At 43.6% G+C, this 11,978-nt stretch overlaps 1 protein-coding gene across 2 annotated transcripts; it reads left to right on the forward strand.

Moving 5' to 3' along the window:
- The first annotated feature begins 1,353 nt into the window (after window positions 1–1,353).
- Window positions 1,354–10,672, forward strand: si:cabz01093077.1 (C-C chemokine receptor type 4). Of its 2 annotated transcripts, none has more exons than XM_059338446.1 (4): window positions 1,354–1,607; window positions 8,762–8,916; window positions 9,055–9,227; window positions 9,707–10,672. In XM_059338446.1, the coding sequence occupies exons 2-4, from the start codon at window positions 8,763–8,765 to the stop codon at window positions 10,427–10,429; spliced, it is 1,050 nt and encodes a 349-aa protein (XP_059194429.1). In that variant the 5' UTR covers window positions 1,354–1,607; window position 8,762; the 3' UTR covers window positions 10,430–10,672. The 2 variants fall into 2 exon arrangements, with proteins under 2 accessions (XP_059194429.1, XP_059194428.1); XM_059338445.1 differs by lacking the exon at window positions 1,354–1,607 and adding an exon at window positions 6,924–7,061.
- Window positions 10,673–11,978: the final 1,306 nt, after the last annotated feature.

The following is an 11,978-nucleotide window of genomic DNA, read 5'->3' on the forward strand; positions in this document are numbered from 1 at the left end:
AGAGAAAAGTCTCTTAAGTGTCGTCCTCTCTACTTTAAGTTCATCAAGTGACTTTGATTCAGCCATTTTGTGCTCTTCGGCTAACAGACAGCAGGCTTTATCCTCCAGGCCCCCAGGTGGAGTGTCCTCCCTCTCGGTTGTGGCCGCAGGTGGAGTCTTTTCTGGTCACAGGTCCCAGGCGGTTTTTCACTGTCAAGTGTATTTACGCAGTGGCTTCCCACACTTGAAAAGGAAGGACCAGTCAGACCAAGGATTTCACTCGTTCTTAGTTTATTTCCCAACGACCAATGAAGAAAGGTGAAAAACCTTTAAACAAACAAGAATAAACAGATGTAAATAAAATACAGCATCAACCAAGGTAAGTACATTTCAATGCAAGTGCATTATACTAAATAAAAAGTATATTTAAACATACATTGACTTAAAGTAACGTGTGACTTAGAAATTAAAACACTTAATTACTTTCAAATTAACCAGTTTTTTCCTCATTTTAATACTTTTTTACCTTAAATTAAATCAAACATTTTAAACTGATTTTACTGTAGATTTTAACAACCATTTTAACAGAAATACCCGACTAATAAAATAAATAATCAACTTATCAGCCATCCATACACAACATAGACCAAAAACACTCAAACAGTCCAGTGGAGACAGGCTTACCGGTAGCCCTTTTGATTTGAGTCCTTTTTCCCAATGCGTTTTGTGAAGTGAGTTTACTTCTTTTCCTTTTTCTCTTTCTCTCTGCTGCTCTTTGTCTCTGCCGTTCTCCTCCTGCCAACCGACATGTGTGTCTCTGGCGTGTGTGACTCTGGTGTGTGCCGCTGATTGCGTTAATTGTGCCCACCTGGTGAGGTGCGCCGCAGCAGCGCGCCGATGCGCGCCGCCGACGCGCGCCGCCGACGCGCGCACACAGAGCGCGCCCGCCGACACGTACAGGCAGCAGCATGCACACAGACGCTCTTTACCCAGATCGCCGCAACACTCATGATAACTTTTTACAAAAAGGGATAATTTCATGTATGAGGTGTTGCTTCTCAAAATTCATGCAGACAATAATAATGTAGGTAACTGTTGTTGGGATTCTACCACAGGTGAATTTTGGGTTCATTTGTGGACTTTAACATTTGTGGACTAAATGGAACATTTTCTTGAGTCAACTCAACTCTGTCGTGTCATTGGTCAAGGCACCCTTGACACCACAGGAGGTCCACTGGCCTGCTATAAAGCAGACAGTTCTCACTTCCTCCTGTCTCTCTCTCTCCACCGCTCCTGTTTGGGGAAGCAGATCCAGAGGCCTGGATCCACCAGCCCTACCCCCTCACCCCCCGCAGAGTCCTGCTGAGGTGAGACCTCTTCTCTTCTGAGACTTCAAGCTTCAAGAATCTCCTTTCCATAAGGAATTCTGAACAACTGCAACTCTGACCTTCTCTGCACACCAAAGTTGCATTAATGAACACAAAGTTCATTGCATCTGTCAGAGAAAGCTCTAATTCAACAACAAGGACAACCAGCAACTTAATTTGCAAGACGGCAAATTATTGAACTCAACTTCCTTCTTCCACTTCTCTGCTGAAAAGGAGTTCCCCCCCTTTTCCACCGGACTCGTGAGTAATGTAACTGGGCTTAGATAAGCAATCAGCAAGGACTTTAGCAGAAAGGATTTGACCTGTGATTAATGATTTGGTTTATATGTGTGTTTAAGTATATTTATGTGATATTCGTGTTACAATCAAAGTTGTATGTTAATCTTGCTTTATACAGACAGTCAGTCTGATATGCAACTAACTATACTAACCTTTGACCTGCTCACACACTGATTAAATTAACTGGAGCTAAACAAAGCTCACCCTGCCACATGACCAGGGCCTGACCGTCACCTGGCTCACAGCTGGAGTTTTACGACTCATTGTTTGAGGAGTGGCAACCCCCCTCACACACACACACACACACACACACACACACACACACACACACACACATACACACACACACACACACACACACACACACACACACACACACACACGTTTCCCTCTCTTTTGTAATGTAGTTCTCTATTTTATAGATGTGTGCTTTTATTTGCTTTACTTGTTTATAATAAATACCTTTTGATTACGAATGCTGTCTATTTAATGTTGTACATTATGAACGATATGCTGACCTCTGCTGTGACAAGAATTCACGATTCCTTCAACCACTATTAAAGATTAATATGGTAATTTGATTATAATTATATTCATAATTAATAATCAGTGTTCCAAATTGATAGTTTAATAACTTTATGAGACTGATTTAGGTGAATTGGCTATATTTTCTCTGTTTACAGAGTGGTGCCCCTTTTACGAGCTGACTTAGAGTAAATCAAGTCATATCATTTCTTATAATTAATAATTATTTATGATAATTATTAATAATTCTTATAGCCATCTAACCACACTTTTGAACAATGAGATCCACACAAGTGTTGCTCAGGTTCATCCCTGCATATTTGGTATCCTTATGAAAGGGATAGCATTTATGATAACGCCCTTTTAGTAATATATTTGACGGCCTTTGCAAGGTCATCATTTATTCATAAAAGAGCCATCCTTAATTTCCAACATTTTTGGTGATCCTTGATGAAGGCAATTCGTATCTGTAACTAGATGCCCCAACATAGTTGACGCCCCGTTGCGTAATTACAACACTGTTGAAGTTACAAACAAACTTACTGGGTAGAAAAAGTCTCTAACCTTAGCTACATTCAAGTTAGCACACCGCTAACACGACCTGTGGGCCCACCCCCCGCAGAGTAGGGCATAGGGGTCGGGTGCAGTGTGAGTCGGGCGGCAGGCGAAGGCGGGCACCTGGGCGTGCTGACCCCCGGCTCCAGCGGCTAGCTCTGGGGACGTGGAACGTCACCTCGCTGGCGGGGAAGGAGCCCGAGCTTGTGCGGGAGGTGGAGCGTTACCAATTAGAAATAGTTGGGCTCACCTCCACACATAGCGTGGGCTCTGGAACCAAACTCCTGGAGAGAGGCTGGACTCTCTCCTTTTCCGGAGTTGCCCAGGGTGAGAGGCGCCGGGCGGGTGTGGGGATACTCACAAGCCCCCGGCTGAGCGCCGCTTTGTTGGAGTTCTCCCCGAGGAACGAGAGGGTCGCCTCCTTGCGGCTGCAAGTCGCGAGGAGAAGGTCTCTGACTGTTGTCTGTGCATATGCACCGAACAGCAGTTCGGAGTACCCGGCCTTCTTGGAGTCTCTGGGTGGTGTCCTGGAAGGGGTACCGCCTGGAGACTCTATAGTTCTTCTCGGAGACTTCAACGCTCACGTGGGCAACGATGATGGTACCTGGAGGGGGGTGATTGGGAGGAACAGCCTGCCCGATCTGAAGCCGAGTGGTGTTTTGTTATTGGACTTCTGTGCTAGTCACGGATTGTCCATAACGAACACCATGTTCGAACATAGAGTGGCTCATAAGTGTACCTGGTACCAGAGCACTCTAGGCCAATCGATGATCGATTTCATTATCGTGTCATCAGATCTGCGGCCGCATGTTCTGGACACTCGGGTGAAGAGAGGAGAAGAGCTGCCAACTGATCACCACCTGGTGGTGAGTTGGATCAGGTGGCGGGGGAGGATGCTGGACAGACCTGGCAAACCCAAACGGGCAGTGCGGGTGTGCTGGGAACGTCTAGCGGAGGTCCCTGTCTGCAGGGTCTTCAACTCACACCTCCGGAAGAATTTCTCCAACACCCCGGGTGAGGTTGGGGACATGGAGTCCGAATGGGCCATGTTCAAAGCCTCAATTGTTGATGCGGCTGGTAGGAGCTGTGGCCTGAAGGCCGTCGGTGCTTGTCGTGGCGGCAACCCAAGAACCCGCTGGTGGACACCAGCGGTGAGGGAGGCCGTCAAGCTGAAGAAGGAGGCCTTTCGGTCTTGGCTGGCCGAGGGGTCTCTGGAATCAGCAGACAGGTACCGTTCGGCCAGAAGGGCTGCAGCTGCGGCAGTCGCTGAAGCAAAAACTCGAGTATGGGAGGAATTCGGGGAGGCCATGGAGGAGGACTTTCGGTCGGCCTCACAGAGGTTCTGGAAAACCGTTGGGCGTCTCAGGAAGGGAAAGCAGGGCTTGGCCCAAGCTGTGCTCAGCGGGGGCGGAGACCTGCTGACCCGACCTGTGGATGTCGTCAGACGGTGGAAAGAACACTTTGAGGACCTCCTCAATCCAGCCAACACGTCCTCTGTAGAGGAGGCAGAGTCTGAAGACTCAGGGGAAGACTCACCAGTATCCCTGGCAGAGGTCACCGAGGTAGTCAAAAAGCTACCCGGCGGCAAGGCGCCAGGGTTGGATGAGATTCACCCTGAGATGCTGAAGGCTCTGGACACTGTTGGGCTGTCATGGTTGACACGCCTCTTCAGTGTCGCGTGGAGGTCTGGGACAGTGCCAGTGGACTGGCAGACCGGGGTGGTGGTTCCCATTTTTAAAAAGGGGGACCGGAGGGTGTGTTCCAATTACCATGGAATCACACTTCTCAGCCTCCCCGGGAAAGTCTACTCCAGGGTGCTGGAAAGGAGGCTCCGGTCGATTGTCGAACCTCAGATTCAGGAGGAACAATGCGGCTTTCGTCCTGGCCGTGGAACAACGGATCAGCTCTTTACCCTTGCGAGACTTGTGGAGGGGTCATGGGAGTTTGCCCATCCAGTCTACATGTGTTTTGTGGACTTGGAGAAGGCCTACGACCGTGTCCCTCGGGGAGTCTTGTGGGGGGTACTGCGGGAATATGGGGTACCGGGCTCGTTGCTACGAGCTATCCGGTCCCTATATAACCAAAGTGAGAGCTGTGTCCGCATACTCGGCACAACGTCAAACACGTTCCCAGTGGGTGTTGGCCTCCGCCAGGGTTGCCCCTTGTCTCCGATTCTGTTTGTGGTTTTCATGGACAGGATCTCAAGGCGCAGCCGGGGGGAGGAAGGGATTCGGTTTGGTGACCTAAGAATTGCATCTCTGCTTTTTGCAGATGATGTGGTTCTTTTGGCTTCATCAAGCTGGGACCTCCAGCACTCGTTGGGGCGGTTTGCAGCCGAGTGCGAAGCGGTTGGGATGAGAGTTAGCACCTCCAAGTCTGAGGCCATGGTTCTCTGCCGGAAAACGGTGGACTGTCCCCTCTGGGTGGGGAGAGAGATACTGCCTCAAGCGAAGGAGTTCAAGTATCTCGGGGTCTTGTTCACGAGTGAGGGTAGAACGGAGCGTGAGATGGACAGGCGGTTGGGTGCGGCGTCAGCAGTGATGCGGACGTTGTACCGGACCGTCGTGGTGAAGAAGGAGCTGAGCCGGAAGGCAAAGCTCTCGATTTACCGGTCCATCTATGTTCCAACCCTCACCTATGGTCATGAGCTTTGGGTAGTGACCGAAAGAGCAAGATCGCGGATACAAGCGGCTGAAATGAGCTTCCTCCGTAGGGTGGCTGGGCTCCGCCTTAGAGATAGGGTGAGGAGCTCAGACATCCGGAGGGAGCTCGGAGTAGAGCCGCTGCTCCTTCGCGTCGAAAGGAGTCAGCTGAGGTGGTTTGGGCATCTGGTAAGGATGCCTCCCGGGCGCCTCCCGTTAGAGGTGTTCCGGGCACGTCCAACTGGTAGGAGGCCCCGGGGAAGACCCAGAACACGGTGGAGGGATTATATCTCTCTCCTGGCCTGGGAACGCCTCGGGGTCCCCCAGGAGGAGCTGGACATTGTGGCTGGGGAGAGGGACGTCTGGAATGCCCTGCTTAGCCTGCTGCCCCCGCGACCCGGCCCCGGATAAGCGGAAGAAAATGGATGGATGGATGGACACCGCTAACACTGTTGCTATGCCAACGTCACTGAAACGATACTTACCCTCTAGTCACAGCAAGCAACTTTCGCCGGTAGTTCCCAAAGCTGAATATTATTCACAAATCCGCATTTCGTCCATTTATACCCCTCCAGGTTTTTGTACGTTTTCTGGGGGTGAGGGAAAGTCAGCCAGGAAATTGTAGATGAATTTTAGTACTTCGAACCCAGTTTGACATTGGTGGCCAAACCTTGGATTTACAACTTCCAGTTACGTCAAGGGATGCCATTGGGCCCAAAAAGACTGTTCCCCATAGACTTGCATTGGGAAAAAGATATATGCAAATGGGCGGATAGTTTTTTTTACTTTATGGTTTACAACTTTCGCGAAATGACATGTTTCACAATCATGTTTTTATAAATTATTATTTAAAATTTTTAATTTTCACAAATCAAATTATTTGGTAGGTAATTTTGCTAATTACTTATTATTGGTTTATTAGTACCATAACAAAGGCAGCTTCTTCCATTGTGAGGATGAAACACCTATAGGTTTCCCAGAAGAATATTTAATTATATAATTTTGAAGACCCATTTATAGATTGATTTTAACATACATTTCTTTTATGATATCACATTTGGTTGAACACATCCTTGGCCAGGATACTGAACCCCAAATGGCTCACCGATGCTACATTCATCGGTATGTGAATGAATTCCCAATGGTGGCAGGTGGCACTGTTGTAGGATAGCCTCTGCCACCAGTATGAATGTGTGTGTGAATGGGTGAATGAGCGAAGTCTGAAGTGTAAAGCGCTTTGGATAAAAGCGCTATATAATTGCAGTCCATTTACCATTTATATGAATAATATTCCACAAAATTATTAGATATTAAAATATAAAACTTTCTATAATTCCTGATGATTTGACTACCATTCTTAAATGTTTGTATCACCCAAGAATTGTGTTTGAAAACAGCAAAAAAAAAGAAAGCAGCTCCACATTAGAATATATTTTCCCCTACTCCTTTCCTGCCGCGTGTTAACACTTTAAAAGGGACATTTCTCAGAAAACCACATGTGCAGTGACACCTCTGTGCAGTGTTAACACGATGCAGAGGAAACAACAAAACCAAGAGTTCACCTTACCAGAAATGAGCTCTGAGGCAGGATTTGACACAAAAAGCGAGTAATGCAAGTTGACGGAATGACATGCAAGCTTGATGCCCAACACAAGAGCATACACATGCAGCAGTGATTTTGGTGGACAATGCGGTAAGCATATGAACATTTACATTTTAAATGTTTAGCTGCTGTTTCCTAGGCTTCTTTCACTTAACTCACCCCTACACCAACAAACACAATGTGTAGTCGTGTAGTCGTGTAGTGTGCGTAGACGTCAACCACAGGAAGTGAGGGTCGGCATTGGGTGTCAAAGCCAGTGGTTCTGTATTTTGATAGTGAGACAAAATGGGCTGAGATGTGGTTTAAAATGAGATCACATGAATTTGATTATGGTCAGAGTAGGAGGATGTTTGTGATATTCATTGACAGATCATAGACTGAGGATGGTTGTTTATAATTTTTTTTGTACCTGATATCACTGTACATACAGATATCACTGTACATACAGAGGAAAATGTGAAGCTATCACAAGCTATAATGTACACTTAAATTATTATTATTATTATTATAGCTTTCTTTCAAATTTGGAAAATAGTTTTTGGGTTTGAAATGGCAGCAGATACATTTTGTTTCAGAAGCCTTTGAAACATGACTCACTCCATGATGACTATGTGTGAAAGCTTTAATGTAAAGGGCAGGAAAGTCCAGTAACATCTCTGAATTCCCTCATATTCACATGTGAATGTTTTTTTTGTTTTTTTCAATTCATGTCTTCTATTTTAAGCTTTTATCTGTACAAAGTGTTCAGTGTGGAACATACGCAGTTCAAACAACATGATTGTGGAAAGCTGCATGTCATACTAAAGAGGAATTCCAGTTGTTTCTTGAAGATTTGTGAGTGGAATACTTCAGAGCAATGAAGTGAGGAAAGTACAATCAGGAGTCAATATATATCTTTTTTGATGTCGTAAGTAGCAGCAATTTTATATTTGAAGGGGTTAGCTACTCTAATAAGTAATTTAGTATGATCAGGAATTGGCTCAAAGTCAAAAATGTGTTTCTTTATATGGCAAAACAAAATGTATTTATTTATTCTTCAATAGCTAGGATTATTCTGGATTGTCTTTTTTTTTTTTTTTTTTTTTTTTTTTTTTTGCCAAACCCTCTGTTTGGTAGAAGTCTGACTGAAGAGGCAAAGGCCTTAACGAAAGTAAATGACAGGGTTAGGTTTTTGTTGAGAAAGGCTGAATTAATGAAAAAGGAGGTTTAAGACTTTTGGGTAATTCTCTTTTTTAATGTTGTGTCCACTTCTGAAAAGACAACCCAGGGCTGTATTAGGTTTGAACTCAAGCGCTTGTTACAGCACAGGAATTACTTTTGACGGGCAGAGCAACGAAATGCCTTAAATAAAGTTTGTGTGTTTAAATTCACTCTTTCCACTCTTTCCCCTTGTTAGAACTCATTTCCATCAGATTTAAGCTATTATGGTCTTGTGATTGCCTTGGTTTAAAACTTTACTTTTGTACAAACGCCCAAAAAGAGGTAGCTTATGGGGGAAAAAATGTAGCATGTGAGAAACTTCTTAAGATCTTATTTAAACTTGTATGTAAGTTTTATTTAAACATTTTTTGCAGTTTGGTAATGGTAGTATTGCTTATATAATTGTTTTGTCAATTGTATGAAGCCACCCAGTCACCCCACCCTGCATCTTTACGTCACAATCCACAGTGGTTTTTGAATTTCTATGTACAGTATGTTCTACTTTACATGGTTTTGTAAAAAAAAAAAAAAAATCTACGTGTCTACCCAACCCAATGTAATCTGTGTTTTATTTCTTCTCACAATCTCAGGATGAACATATCAGAGAACGAGTCATTCGCATACCTAGATATGTACGACTTGGATTATAATGAAAGCTGCGATCAGGATCCCGGTCCAGAGCTGCCCAATGGATCCACGGTCTTGCAGATTTTTTACCTCCTGTTGTTTTCTCTAAGTCTGCTAGGTGTGTTCAAAAAGGCCAGAATCTTAAAACATTAAACATGTATCACTCTCCTGTTTTTACACATTTTAATGTGCATTTACTCACTCATGCAACAGTTCAGTTTTACAGTTTTGATAACAATTTCCATTGACTTAACAGGTAACTTCACAGTCCTCTGGATTCTCCTCCGGTACATAAAGCTGAAGACTATGACGGACATCTGCCTCCTGAACCTGGTCCTGTCAGACCTCATTCTGGCCATATCCCTGCCCCTTTGGACCCTCAATATCCACAGCATTGCATCATGCAAACTGATGACGGGAGTCTATGAGGTGGGTCTTTATCTCTAAAATCATTTTTCAAAATTTAGATCTCAAATTGATGACAAATATTATCATTATTTACAATAATATTATATTATTTAGAACTAAAAAAAGTAGCAGATTATTGATTGGTGATTAAAACACTCCCTCCAACATTTACATCTACATGTTTTTGCATGTCTTATTTTGCTTTAAGAGTGAAAGGTCATGATTGCAGATAATTAAATAAGTTTGATTTCTTGCAAAGAGCAACATTAAATAAATGTTACTGCAAATTCTGTATATCCAGGTTTTAAACTATTTTTCATGTTTGAATGTTCCATTTTTTATTTATTTTTTTTATTTTAATGGGGTAACTGTTCTGCTGATAACCACAGTAAGATCAGATGTATCCTGTGGTAACGACAGCTGTGAAAAGTCAGCCAAACCTCAATGAGGACATTAAAGTCTATTTCTGACTCTACTTCCCCCTCTGCTCCTTTGAACAGTTAGGTTTCTACAGCGGGACTTTGTTCGTGACCTTAATGAGTGTGGACCGATACCTAGCCATCGTGCACGCTGTTGCAGCCATGCGAACCCGGACACTTCGCTATGGAATCATAGCCAGCATCATTATCTGGGCTGTATCTGTTGTCATGGCTGTCCCTGGGTTGACATTTGCAAATTTGGAGACGGATGTGGATGATAGCGTCCATTGCCAGCCGATGTACCCAGAGAACGCGCAACAGTTTTGGAAGATGCTGCGAAACTTCAGCGAGAACACCGTGGCCCTTTTCGTGGGCCTACCCATCATGTTTTTCTGCTACGTGAAAATCCTTGTTGTGCTGGCCAAGTCCAGGAACTCCAAAAAGGACAGAGCGGTTAAGCTGATATTCACCATAGTGTGTGTGTTTGTGGTGTGCTGGGTCCCTTATAATGTCACAGTTTTTCTTAAGACGCTGCAACTGTTCCTGGAAACCCTGAATACCTGCGAGATGTCAAAAGCCATCGACTCTGCCATGAGCTTTGCTGAGGTCATTGCACTGTCCCACTGCTTTGTGAATCCAGTCATCTATGCATTTGTGGGGGAGAAGTTTAGGAAGTCGCTGGGCAGGATGCTAGATAACTCTGCTAGATACTTCAGCTTGAGTCCCCAGAGCAGAGGGACTTTCAGCCACAGAGATACCACAGATAATGAGACTTCTAACACACCCGTAAAATCTGATTACTAAGAGTGATAACACACTTTGCTAGTGTGTGTGTGTGTGTATGGGGTGGATGGGGGGGTCGTGTTGTGTAGTTAGCCGCTGCTTGTAAAAGCAGTAAAATGGTTCTTACAGTAAAAACAATAGAATCTTTTTTTTCAAACTGTATATAATTTTATGGAACATATATTCAAACCATGTAAGACAAGTACGTTTGCAACTTATGGAACTTTGTTGTTGGTGTTTTTTGTAAAATAAAATAAAAATGAATCTTGATTGTCCCTTTTCTTTTCATGTGAGAAAAAAACCTTGCGTGTGTGTGAAATGTCACCATCGTAGCATCGTGACGCAGCATTTCATCACCATGGATGCATATGAGACAGACATTCTTGGCAGTCTGTAGGTATTTTATAAGAAGTGTGTACAGCAATATCACTGGGTCATATAACAACAACTTAACTGACTAACAAGCCAGTGTTTTGTCATCTAGGACTACTATTTTAGCTACTGACTGAATCAAAATGATACATTAAAATGCCATAGGCAGGGATAGATATTAGTCAAAACTTGCCCCCTACACAGAGAAAGTAATTTGCTTCCTGTACACTGTCAAAACTTTACTGCTACCTGTCAAACATATAAACACAACATGCATGCAGATCTCTGCAAGCCTCCAGCCTGCAGGTCTGGACCGAGTCGCATTGCATCTTTTTAAAGCTTGCATATGTGGTTATCGGTAACATAAACGTTTCGAAAGCTTTTGCAGGAAGCAGCAAAACCCTCAGTCACAGGCCCACCTAAAGTTGGTTAGGTTAGAGGGTAGGGGTAGGGGTAGGGGAGTATTTTTAAAAGTGTTTGCACGCCACAAAATAGAGGGTGTGAAATTGTTTTGTCATTTATTGTGCGTTGTGCTTATTGAGTTCGGAAACATCTGCTTATCACTTTGATCTGGCCATCCACCTCTTCATCTTGTGACTCACTATCAGCTGTTTTCACAGCACTGGCAAGTAAAGAATTTTTTTTCCATGTACGTATTCGATGTGACATATAGTAAAATTAAATGACCAACATTGGCCTCTAGACTTAGTTTTGACTCAATCTAGATAAGGGGTCTTTTTTAGTCCAGCTATTAAAACAAGTTGAGTTGTGGTTCTGAGGTTAAATAAACAATTCTGTTGTTTGATTTAAGCTGATTGGGTGCTACATACTTTATTTACTTACTTTTTATTTCTTTGCTTTTTGTTTGTTTGCTGTACTTGCTGTACGTTTTTGGATTGATATCACTTATAGTCTAGGGGCAATTCACTGACCTTAGTTTGTCTTACTATGAGTCCATTGGAGAGAAAATGTAATCTCATCACACTGCATAAGGTAATGGCAATCTCACAAAATAGCCTGAAACTGTGCAGAGACAGCAGTACTGTACTACAATTAATCATCAAACTACAGCTAAAATAAATAAATAAATAATAATAATAATAATAATTAGAGCAGTGGAATTACCATACTGCATTTCTAATATTTATTTGCTTAGCCAATCAGAGATCCATTTAATAAGAATTCTAAAAAAAAAAGA

Source organism: Centropristis striata, chromosome 8, assembly GCF_030273125.1.
Source record: "Centropristis striata isolate RG_2023a ecotype Rhode Island chromosome 8, C.striata_1.0, whole genome shotgun sequence".
NCBI classification, from domain to species: domain Eukaryota; kingdom Metazoa; phylum Chordata; class Actinopteri; order Perciformes; family Serranidae; genus Centropristis; species Centropristis striata.

Bases quoted from the DNA above. Each gene is read 5' to 3' on its own strand.
- si:cabz01093077.1 (XM_059338445.1), top strand. The intron at 8,917-9,054 runs GTGTGTTCAAAA...TTGACTTAACAG, and splicing joins GTTTTCTCTAAGTCTGCTAG to GTAACTTCACAGTCCTCTGG. The intron at 9,228-9,706 runs GTGGGTCTTTAT...TCCTTTGAACAG, and splicing joins TGATGACGGGAGTCTATGAG to TTAGGTTTCTACAGCGGGAC.